The 19,001-nt window shown below is 33.4% G+C and overlaps 1 protein-coding gene and 2 long non-coding RNA genes across 8 annotated transcripts in view; 1 reads left to right on the top strand and 2 right to left on the bottom strand.

Moving 5' to 3' along the window:
* Window positions 1-757: 757 nt before the first annotated feature.
* LOC127705249 (cysteine and tyrosine-rich protein 1-like) lies at window positions 758-9,717 on the bottom strand. The gene is made up of 4 exons (XM_052209594.1): window positions 9,566-9,717; window positions 7,393-7,513; window positions 5,907-6,082; window positions 758-1,112 (listed from the first exon to the last, which is right to left on the bottom strand). Exons 1-4 carry the CDS (start codon window positions 9,669-9,671, stop codon window positions 892-894), a joined length of 624 nt encoding a protein of 207 aa, XP_052065554.1. The 5' UTR covers window positions 9,672-9,717; the 3' UTR covers window positions 758-891.
* LOC127705268 (uncharacterized) lies at window positions 1,121-3,252 on the top strand. 6 transcript variants are annotated; one of them, XR_007983795.1, is made up of 5 exons: window positions 1,302-1,350; window positions 1,483-1,548; window positions 1,879-1,931; window positions 2,592-2,855; window positions 2,988-3,252. It is a non-coding gene; the product is annotated as an uncharacterized LOC127705268 (long non-coding RNA). The 6 variants fall into 6 exon arrangements; XR_007983793.1 differs by having other exon boundaries at window positions 1,483-1,680; XR_007983797.1 differs by lacking the exon at window positions 1,483-1,548.
* A 5,957-nt stretch (window positions 9,718-15,674) lies between the features above and the next one.
* The window catches only part of LOC127705251 (uncharacterized), a 28,414-nt gene continuing 25,087 nt past the window's right edge, over window positions 15,675-19,001 (bottom strand). The window contains exon 4 of the long non-coding RNA XR_007983759.1: window positions 15,675-17,166. This is a non-coding gene — a long non-coding RNA (uncharacterized LOC127705251). The remainder of the gene's footprint in view (window positions 17,167-19,001) is intronic.

Below are 19,001 nucleotides of genomic sequence, written 5' to 3'. Positions count from 1 at the left end.
GTAAGGTAATTAAAAAAGCGAAGAGGTTAAGAATTACCCTTTAATCCAATCTTGTTTTTATACATAATTAAGGTTTTTGGTAACATTTGTTCAAGATTGTATAAAATTTGTGTTCCAAACTGTGTCGGACACTTTAGGGGATAAACTTTTATTCGGTAATCTTTTCCTGAGGTTGAAAGTTTTTGGAACAATTCAAAGTTGTATTAGTTTTATAAATATTACCAAATCAATGATAAGTCATGTCAACACAGAAGTGCTGACTCCTGGGCTGGTGAGGAAAAGCAAGTTGTTTTTGTTTCCGGTAGTAAAAAGTATTTGGCTGATAATCCTAATGAAATGAGTTTTTGCCACACAAGCATTTATAGTATGTTCTAAACAAAACAAAGTATTAAGTAAATTGGCTGTACCCTCGAGATACGGGATACCCTTGGTGATACATATTGCTTCTACAATTGACTGATTTTGTTTTCATTTATCAATCCCGTTTTGTGTTTAAATTGAAAAAAATCTAAATAAAAATGTCTTCAATCATTCTACAAAGTTGATTTTGGTTACAAAGGTAGAATTCTGTTTTGACCGGAATACATTTGTCTGGCTCTATAGTTATTATGCAGTTTCTTTGACTATATCGTGCTTTAAATATCTAATTCGCTCGTATTCGCTCCACATGGAATTTACTGGCCCCTTATATATCGTATAAGGTCACCAGCACAATGTGTAATTAATGGTATTTTAAAAATGGTTAAAGATATCATAATCATAATGAATTGAATTTTTATTTTTTTCATCTGATTATGCAATTTTAATATTTTTTGTCAAACATAACAACCAGATTTAACAATTTTCCCCTTTCTATAATCCGCTTTGTTCAATATTTATTTCACATATTGTTCAAGCTTCTGATCTATTGTTTTGTTGATGTGCCTTCACCATTGTTGCATATGGTTGTTGAACTTGGCTATTCGCTTCGGCGTAAATGGGTGGCGGCATTGGCTCATTCATTGGTTGTGGTGGTGGTGGTGGTGGTGGTGGTGGGTATGCTGAATAGTACGCCATATTTGTGTACACCGGAGGAGCTGTTGGTGTTGCATAGTTGTAATGCTGTTGTACCACTGAAATGTATAACAAAATCACTCTAAGGTAAACATTTAAGGTCCCCTAAAAATTTCAGATTAACAAATACATTATCAAGTTACCATTAACGTTCATCAAGAATATCATCAAGAACTCTCACACAGGTAATCATAAACTGTTACCAAGAACACTCTCAGGTAACCATTAAAGGTCATCAACGACTTAAGTAACTAATAACCACATGAAAACAAGAACACTCTCAGGTAACCATTAAAGGTCACCAACGACTTAAGTAACTAGTAACCACATGAAACCAAGAACACTCTCAGGTAACCATTAAAGGTCACCAACGAATAAAGTAACCAGTAACCACATGAAACCAAGAACACTCTCAGGTAACCGTTAAAGGTCACCAACGACTAAAGTAACTAGTAACCACATGAAAACAAGAACACTCTCAGGTAACCATTAAAGGTCACCAACGACTAAAATAACTAGTAACCACATGAAAACAAGAACACTCTCAGGTAACCATTAAATGTCATCAACGACTAAAATAACTAGTAACCACATGAAAACAAGAACACTCTCAGGTAACCATTAAAGGTCACCAACGACTTAAATAACTAGAAACCACATGAAAACAAGAACACTCTCAGGTAACCATTAAAGGTCACCAACGACTAAAATAACTAGTAACCACATGAAAACAAGAACACTCTCAGGTAACCATTAAATGTCATCAACGACTAAAGTAACCAGTAACCACATGAAAACAAGAACACTCTCAGGTAACTATTAAAGGTCACCAACGACTAAAGTAACTAGTAACCACATGAAAACAAGAACACTCTCAGGTAACTATTAAAGGTCATCAACGACTAAAGTAACCAGTAACCACATGAAAACAAGAACACTCTCAGGTAACCATTAAAGGTCATCAACGACTAAAGTAACTAGTAACCACATGAAAACAAGAACACTCTCAGGTAACCATTAAAGGTCATCAACGACTAAAGTAACTAGTAACGACATGAAAACAAGAACACTCTCAGGTAACCATTAAAGGTCATCAACGACTAAAGTAACTAGTAACGACATGAAAACAAGAACACTCTCAGGTAACCATTAAAGGTCATCAACGACTAAAGTAACTAGTAACGACATGAAAACAAGAACACTCTCAGGTAACCATTAAAGGTCATCAACGACTAAAGTAACTAGTAACCACATGAAAACAAGAACACTCTCAGGTAACCATTAAAGGTCATCAACGACTAAAGTAACTAGTAACCACATGAAAACAAGAACACTCTCAGGTAACCATTAAAGGTCATCAACGACTAAAGTAACTAGTAACGACATGAAAACAAGAACACTCTCAGGTAACCATTAAAGGTCATCAACGACTAAAGTAACTAGTAACGACATGAAAACAAGAACACTCTCAGGTAACCATTAAAGGTCATCAACGACTAAAGTAACTAGTAACGACATGAAAACAAGAACACTCTCAGGTAACCATTAAAGGTCATCAACGACTAAAGTAACTAGTAACGACATGAAAACAATAACACTCTCAGGTAACTATTAAAGGTCATCAACGACTAAAGTAACTAGTAACCACATGAAAACAAGAACACTCTCAGGTAACCATTAAAGGTCACCAACGACTAAAGTAACTAGTAACCACATGAAAACAAGAACACTCTCAGGTAACCATTAAAGGTCACCAACGACTAAAGTAACTAGTAACCACATGAAAACAAGAACACTCTCAGGTAACCATTAAATGTCATCAACGACTAAAGTAACCAGTAACCACATGAAAACAAGAACACTCTCAGGTAACCATTAAAGGTCATCAACGACTAAAGTAACTAGTAACCACTTGAAAACAAGAACACTCTCAGGTAACCATTAAAGGTCATCAACGACTAAAGTAACTAGTAACCACATGAAAACAAGAACACTCTCAGGTAACCATTAAAGGTCATCAACGACTAAAGTAACTAGTAACCACATGAAAACAAGAACACTCTCAGGTAACCGTTAAAGGTCATCAACGACTAAAGTAACTAGTAACCACACGAAAACAAGAACACTCTCAGGTAACTATTAAAGGTCATCAACGACTAAAGTAACTAGTAACCACACGAAAACAAGAACACTCTTAGGTTACCATTAAAGGTCATCAACGACTAAAGTAACTAGTAACCACATGAAAACAAGAACACTCTCAGGTAACCGTTAAAGGTCATCAACGACTAAAGTAACTAGTAACCACATGAAAACAAGAACACTCTCAGGTAACCATTAAATGTCATCAACGACTAAAGTAACCAGTAACCACATTAAAAGAAGAACACTCTCAGGTAACCGTTAAAGGTCATCAACGACTAAAGTAACTAGTAACCACATGAAAACAAGAACACTCTTAGAAAACAATCTACAGTCACCACATTTACTCTTAGGTAACCAGTATTGGTCATTGAATAACAATGACAATTTACAATCATCGCAATTACTCTTTTGTATACATAAATGGTCACGACGAATGCTGTCACTACACCATAAACGGTATCTAAGAACGCTCTCATGTAACAATTAACCTGAATAAGAACAACAATACTAACAAAGTAATATTTACAATCATCAAGATTACTTTCAGTTATCTATTGACAGTCACTTGAAACACTCTCAGGTTACCATTTACAGCCACTGAGAACCCTCTCAGGTAACCATTAACAGTCACTGAGAACACTCTCAGGTAACCATTAACAGCCACTGAAAACACTCTCAGGTAACCATTAACAGCCACTGAGAACACTCTCAGGTAACCATTAACAGTAATTGAGAACACTCTCAGGTACCCATTAACAGTCACTGTGAACACTCTCAGGTAACCATTAACAGTTGCTGAGAACACTCTCAGGTAACCGTTAACAGCCACTGAGAACGCTCTCAGGTAACCATTAATAGTCACTGAGAACACTTCAGGTAACCATTAACAGTCACTGAGAACACTCAGGTAACAATTAACAGCCACTGAGAACGCTCTCAGGTAACCATTAACAGTCACAGAGAACACTCTCAGATAACCATTAATAGTCACTGAGAACACTTCAGGTAACCATTAACAGTCACTGAGAACACTCTCAGGTAACCATTGACTGTCACTGAGAACACTCTCAGGTAACCATTAACAGCCACTGTGAACATTCTAGGTAACTATTGACAGTCCCTGAGAACACTTCAGGTCATCATGAACTGTCATCTGATAAATAAAGTTGATAAAAATTTTAAAAATCTGAAACCCCGAAACAGCGAATACCCCACTGCTGTTCCATGTAGACGGATAACTTGGATTGAAATAAGGGTCGTTACCGACTGTTAAAAAATGTGCGTAGTTACAACACTGGTATGTGAGGATGCAACCCTTACTGTGTTAAAGATGGTAGCTGAAGAAGAGGGAATGCAATCGGCTGTGTTTTGAAGAACTATAAAACTGATGTGAATAACCCGAGCACGGCAGTCAACAATAAGGTTTTACATTGCTCACCGATGTTTGTCTTAATAACCTTAATTAGTACTTAATTTTCTGTAGCATAAATTTCCAAACATTTTGGAAACTAACTAAGTCGCCTTATGATAACATTCCCTTCTAGTAAGCGTTCAATCACCTCCAAGAAACACCTAAGATGTTCAGGTCATGTATGAGAATGCCGAGGTAGACATATTTTTTTTTTGGATGAGCAGATTGTTTAATAGTTCACTCCAGATTTGGCGGGTCTGTGTAACTCAATCGTTAGTTTTCAGTTTATTTTTTGTGTGTCAAACATAATGATGATGAATTGAAAATATGTTTCGAAGTTAATGATATGTTTTTTTTATGTTTAAAATATGTAAAAACATATTTATGTTTTCCTTCATCATAATGAATAAATTAATATTCGACTCAAACAACAAATTTTCACAATAAATAATCTGTACAGCCTTGATACAAAACAAAATTACAGTCAAAACGTTAATATTTAGTCACTTTCGGGTATCTCAATATTTACTGATTGGCACATGGAAATGACAGTCTCTATACTCTAAATTATTGACCGTACTTCTTTTTTATATACTTTCGCTTGAAGTCATGAAGATAATTTGCTACTTTCGGTTTAAACACTTCCGTTGTCATTTGCTAGGTCCCTGTATACCTAGCCAAATTTATATAATATAAAGGTACTTTATTCGAATTTTGTTTTTCGGTTGGTAGTTGGTGGTGTTATGTATTATACTGTGAAGTGTTTTTTGTTTATCTTTATTATGTCAATTCGTAAATTGAGTTGAGTGTGAAACGGTCAATTTGCTCTTATTATTATCTGAAATGTCTGAACAATAAAGTATTCATTCATATTCAGTCTTCTGATCAATTTTCAGACGAATCCACCAATTCAGTTATGTTCAAACAATTCGCTTGCAGTCAATTTAGTACTGTTCAGTAGTTTTCAGACAATTCAGTATAATGATGTAAAGTTGCAGAGAAATAACAACTTCTGAACCGTCAGAACATAGATTGAGCATATCTTTATTGACTGCAAGTGGTCATGAATGGTCTGCACAGTACTGATATCGAATTTACTGTAGTTGATTACTAGTAGTCTGACAATTTACTGAAATTATTGTTCAGTCTTTTAAGAGCTGCTCTGGTCAAAATGACCGTTTTAGATCAGAATTAGTTTACATATAACATAACAGATCCACAAAATTTCTTGCATATTATGTACATTTGTGAACTTTTTGACTAATGCAATGACATCCTTAATTATTCAAATTCATACCATGTCCATTGGACTGTACAGTTGATACACCACTTGTTGTTGAAATAGGGTGAATAAGTCGTCCTCTTTGTCCGGCTGATTTTGTACAGGAAGCACATATTGCAACAATAACAGCAATGAAAATTCCAAGGAAAATCAACGATCCAACTATGATGCCGGCAAATGCAGCTACTGTGCTGAAAACAAACACAATGAAGGTGTGAATGTGGTTTCCAGAATAGAGAATAACACAATGAATAATGAGCAACTAAATACCAGATAGAAATTCAACAAAAGCTTTTACTAACTATATGAAAGTATTTCATTGCTATCCTTCGTCTCAAAGTCACCTTCAACAAGCAGCAAACATTTCCCAACTTATTCGGTATTCAAGAGCTTGCGGCTGCTATTCAGACTAATAAATGTCACCAGTGTCTGAGCAGAAAGTTGATGAACCAGGGTTGTGTCAAAAAAAAGTCTCGTCCTTTTTAAAAAAAGTTCATTGGAAGATACCAAGACCTTGTTGATGAATATTCCGCATCAACTTCATAAAATAATACATGATGGTCTTAAAGTGTACATTCTAGGTACTGACGATGTTGTCATCTTAATTACATGTTATAGTGTTATTTTTATTTGTCTTTGTATACTTTAAACCTTTATTGTTTAGTTCGTTTTTGGTAATATCCTTTTGGCGTGGCTCGGTATTTATACATCCTGCCATTGTGTTTTTGTGCTTTGGTCTTTTTTTTTTGTATTCTTCTCCTTCATTTTGGCTTATGTGCTTTGTCTACAAAATGCCTACATGCCATTATTTTTCTTTGTTTACACATTGATTGTTTGATAGTGATTAAGATTATAACACAATGGTAACTGCTATTCCCCAATTTTTGACTATTTAACCTATTATGTCTGTTTGTTTTGCTCACACATTGTTGTCAATGTAATGAAATTTTATGCGACTGTCACACAGATTCAAGATTTAGCTAGCTATAAAACCAAGTTTAATCCACCATTTTAGACATAAGAAAATGCCAGTTTCCATTCGTTTGTTGTGTTTGAGATTGTGTGATTTTGATAAGGGACTTTCCGTTTTGAATTTTCCTATTATTTGATTTTTTTCGCATATAATTTCATTCGTTCCATTCCATATGATACATATATTGTATTTGCTACTTGTATTTTATATGATGCAGGTATTGTATATTTGCACCAGTACATATTTGAAGTCTGAACGTTGCGTTTAAAATGTGTTTTAGTTATTTTTGTGTTTTTGTTTTTTTTTTCGTTTGGTTGCTGTTTCGTTCATGTTAACCTCAAATAGGCTTTCATTTCGGGGCCTTTTATAGCTGACTATGCGGTATGGGCTTTGCTCATTGTTGAAGGCAGTACGGTGACCTATAGTTGTTAATTTCTGTGTTATTTGGTCTCTTGTGAACAGTTGTCTCATTGGCAATCATACCATATCTTCTTTTTTATATTTCAACCATATAATATTGTTGCTTACAATGATCCGATATAATAATCATAGACACAGTATTCCGAGCCATAGTATCCATCGCAGTATCCAGAACAGTACGAGTAAACACCATAGATGGAGTTATAACAAAAGTCACAAGATACTAAACCTGAAATGAAATAAAAATTTTATAGGAAAATAAGATTGTCTCATTTGATAATTCTAAATTACTGAATTGTATCTTTAAAAAAATACTTGATTGAATCACACATTTTTACGGAATCAAGTTTATAAGTTATTAATTATTTCCAGCAGTACACGATTTTTCAACTTATAATTTAATTATGGACGTAACACGTCTAATGATTGGCTGAAAGATTTTGTCTATCAGCCCATAAACATAATTTTGTCATGTGATCGTGACGTCTTCAACGTTTTTTTTTCATGATTTACTCCTTAAAACTGGAATTTAGAATTATATCATAAAGAATGACTGTAACATTTTTTCTGTCTATTCGAAAAAAGTAAAATAACAAAAATACCGAACTCCGATAAAAATTTAAAACGGAAAGTACGTAATCAAATGGCAAAATCAAAAGCTCAAACACATTTTTTATAGTATGTCTTCGTAGAAAGAAAAAATATTACAGTCATTCCCTAATCATTTCATTTATAGAGCATTAGTTCGTTCTAAATCCAGTTCATATCTTTTTTGCCATTTAACATCTTTTTACATACGGAGAACTCTCCCCTCTTAAGACACCTTAGACAAAAATATGTTTGCACATCAAATCATTATCAAACATTCTTCCATAGATACAAAGATTGGGTTTGGAAGTTTGGCTGTACCTGTAGAACACTTATTTCATAGTACATCCTAAATTTTAAGGTGATGTTGCTAACCGAGCCTGAAAATTTAGATACGATCCAGGTAAACTTATCAATCCATTGAATAAACTTATTCTAAAAGGTTATCAATTCTACACTGTAATTAAATCTTTGAATATTGTTTTTATTTGTTTAAATACTAATAAAGTTATCGGTAAATTAACAATATAAGGTACCAATATGTACACTTTTGTTAGAATATTTTGCAACAGCATTAACATTTTGTTCGTATTTACCATACTAAATATTATTGTTATTCACATATGATATTATTTCCCCATATCATGACATTCGTCGTTCATGTGGTGTATAGTTATGTATTCAACCCGCTGCTTTACATGTATCTTACGTTACAATAATTATAAAATAATGTTTTTTGGTTAACTCTTCAAACCGATCTACTATTGTGCAAGTAAACACACCATTTTTCACTAACCAATCTTGTTTAAACATAATTTCACGATAAGCATTATTCGAACTAAAGCATGACACCAAAGAAAACTTATTAAATTGTAAAATTCCAAGAATTATTATTTGTTTCATCCTTTGAAGAACACGTATTTATTACCTAAGAAAGTATATAACAAAGTCATTGGCACTTATTTGTTTTGTTATAATGTATGTTATCTGTTTTATGTATTAGACAAAATAAATCTTAATTTTAATCATTCCACCCATTTAAATAAATTGTAGTAATCTATTACCAATCGGTCATTTCGATATACCATTTGCACGTGATGGTTATTCAGTAATGTTGAAATTATTAATTATTATTATATACTTAGTAGTAAATACAGATAAATTGTATGTGTAATACAATCATTGGCAAGCGTGCTGTATCAGCCACCCGTGATGATATCGATATCAGCACGGTTGCAAAGGCTTTATCACACCTTTAATCTGTATGACGTCACGTCATCGATTGCAGTCACTGTTGCAAATGCTTTATCAAACCCCTAATCTGTAGGACGTCCTGTCAAACCTCTAATCTGTATGACGTCATTTCAACCCCCCTTATCTGTATGACGTCATGTCACATAAAACACATCTACGTGAGGTATATGTATATAATAAAGTGTATATGATATGGCTTTTTCAATATCACACACCGTATCAACCCTCAACCAATATAATCCCTCGAGCAGAGCTCTTGGCATTATATTGGTGTCTCGGGTTGATACGGTGTGTGATATTGAAAAAGCCATATCATATTCTCTATTTATGTTTCGAAAATGAAAATAACACTTTCTATTATTTCGTGCATTGTAACTTTATAATTTAATAAGACCAATTTGAAAATTTATTTTAGAATCAAATAATATATGAATCTTACCAAACTTATGTACTAAGTATAAAACCAACACTAAGATCTCCATTTTATATTTATTTAAACAGAACGGTCGGATAATTGTATGTGTAATAACTACGTAATTTCTCATTGAACTGATTGTATTATACACGAATAAGTAATGACTGTATGATTTAAATGGAAGTACATTTGATGAATAGATAACTGTAGGCTTTTATAAACATTGTTAAAGTTTATTTCAATAGTTATGATTTTCACACTCATGGATTTTCGTTATTTTGGTTTCGTCGTTGGGTGAGATTATTTTGCACATGGTTACTAAATACATTGGTCTTATAACGGAGTAAACAATATTTTGTAAAGATTGATTGTTTGGTTTTTATTAACATGTAAAAGAGAGGTAAAAGATACCAAAAGGAGTTGTCAAACCCATAAGTCAAAAACAAACTGACAATGCCATGCCAAAAAGCGAAAAATGATGAAATGACAAACAACAGTACACAAAATACAACATAGAACACCAAAGATTGAGCGACAAGAACCCCATCAAAACCGGGGTTGATACCAGGTGTTCCGTAAGTGAAATTACACATGCGGCACCCGTCTTGTTACTCATGTAAGTACAAACCAGGTGAAAAATCTATTTCGTTAGGTCGCAATCGAGGGAAAGAAAACGGGATTGTGGCAATGATAATTGGAACATATCCGTCGTCACTTGTGAAACATATATTCCATTACGGTCAACCAACTCGTGTTGACGTCCGTACAGTTTGTTTTTTTTGAAGGACCGATTTAATCTTTACCACTTGGAACTTTTGTGTCAATTAATTTCTTATTAGCAGCAACGCTATATCAAAGAAATCATGATAGGGAATGCAAACTCTGGAAGATGTATACTCCATATGAAGGCGCTGCTGGAATGTTGCTGCATGGAAATGTAAAGTTCTTAATTGGGCAATGAAATAATCTCTTCCGTCGTAATGTTTTGTTCTAAATCGACCCTCATTGTCTATTTCTAGGTTTAAGTCTAGATATGAAAAACACACCATCCAAACATAGCAAATATGTCAATCAAGACATCAAGCATTGTGGGTAATGCATGATTGGGGGTCATGCAATTTCCTCAATTACTGTTTGTTGCCTTGATTTGTCTCTTCCTAATAAATTTACGAAATTTGAACCTCGGTACAAAAGTGTAACAGAAATACCGAACTCCAAAGTAAATTCAAAAAGGGGGAAGTCCATAAAACCTGACAAAATCAAACTTTAGACTATATCGACCAATGGAACGAATGGAAAAACAGCTGTCATATATCTGACTAGGTACAGCCATTTTCCGAAGAAAATGGTAGATTAGCCTGGTTTTATAGCTATCTTGACCATCCACTTGACTGTTATTGACCTCCTAAATCGGCAAAATTATTAATTAGTCGCTGGTTAATTCTTATTTTCCCATGTCATATTAGCAGACAAATATTCCTTTGCATCCAATACTGTATGAAGATTCGTTATTGCTCACCAATGTGGCAGAGATTCGAAGATGAATAGCCAAGATAATAATTTGCAATGTTGTCCTGGATGCATGATTGATGTTCTTTAAATTGTTTGAATTTTTTACCGTTTTTCTGAAAGATTACCTCGATAACATGTTCGCGTTTCGTTTACAAAAGACTCATCAGTAACGCTCGAATCAATTAGATAAAAAAAAAAGTCAAAAAGAGAGAGTATAATCAAATCAAGTTTACTCTTAAAATACAAAAAACATGTTTGAGGGAACGTTTTAGGAGATCGGCGAGAAAGCGACACAACACCATCAAACTGCACCACGTACACATAATGGAAAAAAAATCCGTTACCGAGCTCCTTTTAAAAAGGCGAGTATTATAAAATGTTAATGTTTAGTATTCATAAATGAATAATAATGATGAAGCGCCTTTTTGGACAGACCGTTCAAAGTGACCAATTCTGATCAAAGTTCATGTTATAGTTGATCAATCGTGAAACATGATATTGTTATAGTTGTCCTTTTGTAAATCGTGCTAATGATTAATATTGATTTTTAATCATGTTTGACAAATTTGTGGGAACCTAGAATTTTACTCAGCTACAAACTATTCTGCTTTCTCCTCTTCAACGTTTATAAGTGATGGAAGTTTTATTCCTGAAAAATGCAAACTAAAAAATATAAATGATGTTCCAAGAAAGATTACTCAAATTAAAACTGTGACTCTAAAGCTACATATCCCATAAAAAAACTCTCAGTTATTGACTTTAATGCATCTTCCAATCAGACTGCTATCCTATAATGTCGTCACGAATTTTCCGTTCAATAATTGTCTAAGGTAAAGAATGGCCATTTCTTATTATTTTTTTAAGAATCAAACAAAATGTCCTTTTTGTTTTTGTTTTAATAATTTTCTTTAAAAAAATATGAGCCTTATAGAACTTATTGCAATAGTTCAAGAGCAAACGCAAATAAAGAGATTAATTGCAAGAAAATGCTAATTCTTACAAAATCATCTTCAAATTATAAAATTGGTTTAAATTAAAGGGAACAGTATATTGCCGATGTTTTACTATCATCAATCTATTAAGACGAGACAAATCAAGGCAAGAAACAGAAACGAAGCTAAGGAATCCCATGAACACCAAAAGGTATTAAATTACAGATCATGCGATTTCAAGCATAATATTTCTTAGAAGTTTAATGTTGATTCGTCAATTATAAAATAAAATTTTCGTTTATGTGTATTTGTATTGAATAATTCTAAACTGTATTTAATGCATTTTGATCTGAAAACTGCTTTTTATTTAAGCTTTTACAGTTGCCTTAAAAACCGCCATATGAAAATAAGGATTATCATGCTTTTCCGCGTTTAGAAAACCTATCGATTATTGTCAATAATATGAACAATAACACACCATGATACAACAATGCATGATAAAAATCCTTAAAAGGAATTTGCGAGCTATATACAGTGAAAATTTTTTTTTTTCGATATCGAACTTATTAACCCTTTGAAGTAATGATGAAATGGCAACATGACCGTTTTCCTAAACCGGTGACAAGATTTTAATATGTTACACGCGTTTAGAGGCACTTTATCGTCCTTAACATGGGACCAATTAATCAGAGTTAATGCTACTGTTGTTGTTTTTTGTTTCTGTTTTTTAAAGCATTAGACATTAGAAAAATAAGCTTATTCTATAAGTCACACATATAATAAAAATATTGTTTTTATGTTTGCACATTATAAGATAGCTGTTTCAGCGAATATAATTGAATATGAATGTTGTGAAATATTGTTTTTGCCAGACGTCCGATATTATTAATATGTAGTGTTTTCTGGTAGCATTGGTTGAATCACAATCAATTGTACCGTTGGTTTCAGAACTGTTAGATATGGGGGATTAAATGGGTCTTACTATCCAGTAATGTTCCCCTTTTCATACTTTATTTGTCGATCCTAAAGGAAGTTTTCGGTCCTAAGGAATGCAAACGCAAGAAACACAATACCATCAAAATGTAGTATGGATTGAAACAGATATCCAGGATTTCATAACTATCTAGGATGCAGGATAGAAGGTGGGAATCCCCTTCAAAGAATGTAATTTTCAGTCTTCGGCGCTCTTTTATGGACCTTAGCGATGTTTCCGCCAGAAATTATGTGCTATTAACATGATGGTTGTCTAATAGCAATGATTAAAATACAACCAATAATCCTAACGTATCAGAACTGTAAGATATGAGGATCGAAAAGGGGTACTCGTATATGCAGTATGTTGCTGTTCCCTGCTTTGAACGCCATTTTTCGGTCCTGATAAATGTGTTTGCAACAAACCTTATACAATCAAAATGCAGTGTTATCTATCAGATATGGAGCGAAATCTAATCATAGGATTTTAGAATTTTGAAATATGATAGGCAAAATTAGGTACCTCTCCGCTATTAAGTATTACATTTTCTGCGTTTCGGATGCCATTTTTCTGGATATCTCATTACAAATGAAATGGAAAACTGCGTATAATCCTTCAGGAAGGTTATGCCAAAGAACGTTAGTCCTTTTCTACAAAAGTTCATCGGAAGATACCAAGACCTTGTTGATAAATATTCCGTATCATTTTCAAAAATAATACATGATGGTCTTGAAGTATAGATTCTAAGTACTGACGTTGTTTATCATTTTAATTACGTGGTAAAGTGTTCTTTTATTTGTCTTTGTAAATCATTTACCTTTACCAATTACTTTTACTGTTTAGTCCTTTTTTGGTAATGGCGTGGCTCGGTACTTATGCATCCCGCCAATGTGTTGTAGTGCTGTGGTCATTTTTTGTATTCTTGTATTTCATTTTTGCTTATGTGCTATGTCTATATGCCATTTTGTTTTTCTTTGTTGACATATTTGTTTGTTTTTTATAGTGATTAAGATTATAACACAATGTTGACTGCTGAACTCCTATTTTTGACTTTTTACATATTATGTCTGTTTGTATTGTTCAGACATTGTTTTCAACTTAATGGAATTTTATTCGACTGTCATACAAGTGGTTAAGCTAGCTATAAAACCAGGTTTGATCCACCATTTTCTACATAAGGAAATGCCTGTACTAAGTCCGGAATATGACAGTTGGTTTCCATTCGTTTGATGTGTTTGAGCTTTTGTTTTTGACATTTTATAAGGGACTTTTCAATTTGAATTTTCCTTGGAGTTCGGTATTTTTGTTATTTTACTTTTTTGGGTAAAAGAAAGTACACACTTGGAGTTTGTATGATTCAGTAGGTATTTTAGTCTCTTTTATATATAAAATAATGACACAGACGTCCTTAACATGAGTTTTAGACCAAAAATCGGAATTTCAAAGTTGCAAGTTTTTGAACTGAGGTTAATGTTGCAAGGTCGTTAATTAGATTTCAAAGTTGCAAATGTGAGTTATTTAAATAGAAATTATGTTGTCGGTGTAAATTTAAGATCGAAATAAAATTTTCAAGGTCGAAAATGTAATAGTGGGTTGCTGATTAGCATGAAGCTGTTAAACCAAGAGTTTCAAGTGGTAACGTTAGAAAGATTTCTTTGAAATGTTACGGACGCCATCACGTGTTAAATGACTGTTATGGAATATTTTGTTCACAGATGACCACGGATATGTTCTAATTGTCGGTACCACAATCCCGTCCTATTTTCCTACAGAAATAGACTTATAACCGGGTTTGAACTTGCATGATCAACACAACGAGTGAAACATGTGGAGCAGGATCTGCTTTCCCTTCCGGAGCATCTGAGAAGACCACCGCTTTTTGAAAGGGTACGTGTTGCTCAGTTCTTAGTTTTTCTGTGTTTCGTTCTGTAGACTGTTTTTGTCTTTTGGTCGTGTTTGCCATGGTGTTGTCATTTTCAATTTATGAGTTTGACTATCCCTTTGATATCTTCGGCCTCTCTCTAAAATGGACGTTATGAAGCTTTCAGTAGAAGTTATTAAATGTTTGCATGAAATAGAAACATCATCAAAATACTACGTTTAAAACGCAAAAATATTACTTCCAAAACCGCAAATGTATGTTAAAAAGAGATGCGGAAGATACCAAATGGATATTCAAATTTATAAGTCGAAGAAAAACTGACAACGCCATGGCAAAAACCGGAACGGACGAAACGCGCGGAACAACAAACAATCAGTCTAAAAACATACCGGGCAACACAGTCCCAACCACAAACCATTGATGATCTTAAATGCTCCGGAAGGGCAGATTCCTTCCACATGTGTCACCCGTCGTGTTGCTCGTGTGACTGTAAATTCTGTGATAAGTCTAATTAAGAGGACGGAATTATGGTTGCGACAGTTGGAACATATTTGTCGTAATCTGTTAAACAGACATTCCATAATAGTTAACCAACTCGTTATGGCGTCCTTCAGATATTCGAAGGGGTGACTTCAACTTAACCTCGTGGAACTCTTGGTTTATAAGCCTTACTTGTAATAACAAATGTTTGCTGATAATACGAATTGCAGTATCCAGTTAATATTATAATTTTTGATGGAATCGTCGTTATTTTGTTTTTTTTCCTATTATAGATATTTGGTAAAAAGTCGTGCATATGAGTAATTACTACGTGAATAAGTGTTTAACCAAATGTTTTTATAAGTTATAAGTTTTTAATGAAATTCAAATGGTGGCCATACCAGTGAACATTTTTAAAGAGAGAAATAAAAAAAGCTTCTTTTCAAAAAGTGAAACGTGTTAGTGAAGGAGTTTTACGATAGGAATTGCAGAATGAAAATTGCTGAATAGCTTGTTTCGAGTACAATGACAGTTTGTATCGAGGACAATGGTAGGATTATATTTGCAGGGTAGCAGCTTTTCGAAGACGATTTCAGGGTGATGAATTCAGAATAGTTTGTATCGAGGAAAATTGAAGGATGAAAACTGCAGGATATATTATATCGAGGACAACTACTGCAATTGTCCTCGGAGCAAGTTATACCATGTTTAAATGAAAATCGTACCGACACATATTGTTTATAATAAATTTCATTTTACATTCTGAACAAAATGAAAAACTCTATAATCCTGTCAAAGCAAATAAGTGTGCTTAATAGTTAAGATAAAATGAATACAATGCGTATACTTCTTTTCCCAAGAAATGAAATACAATTATAAAGATAAATTGGCAATAATTGTTCTTACGATTAAAGCATCTATCGATTTTTTCGTTTTAAATAAGGTTCAAATTCTGGCGCTTGTGTTCTACAGCAAAACAAATAGATTGGACACCAGATTTTTGTCTGCTAGTCGTAACCAGGTGCAAACATAAGTTCTCTGCAATATTACCATTTTCATCTTCCAGTAACTTATTGAGAAAATGAATCTTCAAAGGCCAATGAAATAGGTTTCTACAGAAAAGCGTGCAGAAAAAGTTGAAAACACTATTGATAAATATCAAGATGGTTTTTCGTTTTCGGCTCAAATGCTTAAAAAGATAAAATAAACCTTTCATATGCAAGTATACAGTTTATGGTTTAATCGGTGACATGGTGTCGTTCCAGGAGCATAAACTGCTCACCCTTCCGGAGCACCTCAAGTAATCCCCGCACTATTGTGGTTCATACCGCTATTTTTTGGCCTATTCTGTGAAGTGTTTTGCGGTCTTTTCTTGTCTTTCAGTCATTTTGTCTCTTTTGTTTGTGTCTTTACAGGACTATTGGTTCTTATTGCTATCTGATTTTTTTATATAAGGTAGCGTCGGAGTTATGCCAATAGGTGAGGCATGATTAATACGGGTTTTGGTATAGTGATATTCATTTGCTATATTATTTTTTTATTTTTTTCTATTTTTGTAATTGCAGTGCATTGTTCAATTGATATTACACAGGTACTTGTTTCTCTTATTCGTAATAACATTCGTCCAAGCTGTAAATTCACCGGGCCAAGTAATTTTATGGCATTTGAAATTTTAATGTTCGAAACTAACATATCCATCACAACTGTATATGAATAATTATTGTTTTTGTATAAGCATATTGATGATATAGTATATGGATGGTTTCCTGAGAATCATCAGTTGTTGCTATGGTTTCTGAAGATTTGTTGTGCAAACTGGTGAGATCAGATGTCTGTTCCTTTGTCTCTGAAAATAAATAAAACATGATAAATCTTGTACATACATGTACATAATAAAATAAAACATGATAAATCTTGTACATACATGTACATATATAGAATAACCATACATTGTCTCGAAATATAAATTTTATTTGTACAAGGCTTAGAAACAGGTAGAAAGCGAGGCTTTGCCGAGCATTTCTATCCTGTTTTGAGCCGAGTACAAATACAATTTATATTTCGAGACAATGTATGGTTATTCTTTATATACTGCAACTCCTATAACTGTTCCAAATGAAATATTTAGGGTAAAAATCATCATTTTTTTTAATTTGGAGCGAACGACGTAAAATTCTGCGAAATTGAACTTTTAATGACGGCATAAATAAACTCTACGGAAACGCATTGTTAACGTCATAAGCAATGCGATATACGGTCAGTGACTATATCATAAATGATTATACGGTCAATGCAATTTGACTGCGCAAATAGCACAGCTGCAGTATATAATAAAATAAAACATGATTAATCTTGTACATACATGTACATAATAAAATAAAACATGATAATAAACCGTGAGGTCAAAACTTTTCTAAAGAAAGGACCGAAATACCGTACTCCATCTTTAATAGATTGGAAACAGTGTCGTCAGCTCATTAAAGACGCTCTGTCTGCCTACTGTAAAAATTGGTGCAAACGTGACAAATCTGATAAAAAATCTCTAGACAGTTATTTGAATAAAATTATGAATACTGTTAATATTCGAATATCTCATTTTGAAAACAATTCTGAAATTAATAATAGGGTCCATGATATTCCTATTTCTAGAATAAAAAATAAACTCCAAGTACTCGCAGAGCGGTTTGTGTTCGTACCGGCAGACAAGACAGCCAATAATGTAGTGGTGGTATGACGCATATACTACACGGAAGTTCTTCAAAACGAAATTATCAATTCCTCTACATTCAGGTCCGTACGCACCACTGAGAGTCAAATCGTTAACAACAATATCACCGCCACTACCCAGCTTAAAGCCTCTTCAGAACATTTGAAAGTCCCTACCATGTACTGGTTACCGAAATTACACAAAAAACCATTTAAATTCCGTTTCATCTCCGCATCTAGTAAGTGTTCTACTACTAATCTATCAGTGCTTCTTACTACCTCCCTTACTACTATCAAAGAACTGGTTATTAACTTTTGTAATAAAGCTTATGAAAATAATGGTATTAATTATTTGTGGGGTGTTAAAAATTCTTTAGAGGTTTTAGATAAAATACATGCTTTTGATGGTACTTTTAATTCTGTTGACAGTTGTGATTTTTCTACTCTCTACACTACACTTCCACACAATCTAATAAAGACAAAATTTTCATATTTAATAAAATGGTCTTTCGAAAAATCTCATTGTGAATTTATTTGCTGTAACTCGTTTAAAGCCTTTTCCTCTGACGAAAAAGGAAAGTATGCTAGATACACTTACTGGAAATGTGAAGATATGATTGAAGCTTTAAATTTTCTCCTAAATAACATGCATGTACGTTTCGGCGATAAAGTGTATCGTCAGGTAGTAGGTATTTATATGGGCACTAACTGCGCCCCTTCAATAGCAGATTTATTCTTGTATTGCTATAAATCTCAGTTTATGACCAAACTCAGTAAAGACACATCATTGTTACATTTGGTTGATACATTCAACAATACCTACCGTTATCTGGATGATATTTTTTCGTTAAATATTCCAGAGTTCTCTAAATATACTACCGAAATTTACCCAAAAGAACTTACTTTAACTAAATCTAACATAAACAGCAGCAGTTGTCCTTTTCTAGATTTAGACATTTCAATTTCTAAAGGGAA

This window comes from Mytilus californianus, unplaced genomic scaffold (genome assembly GCF_021869535.1).
Source record: "Mytilus californianus isolate M0D057914Y unplaced genomic scaffold, xbMytCali1.0.p SCAF_6, whole genome shotgun sequence".
Lineage (NCBI taxonomy): Eukaryota > Metazoa > Mollusca > Bivalvia > Mytilida > Mytilidae > Mytilus > Mytilus californianus.
This window is presented reverse-complemented; position numbering and strand designations above follow the sequence as displayed.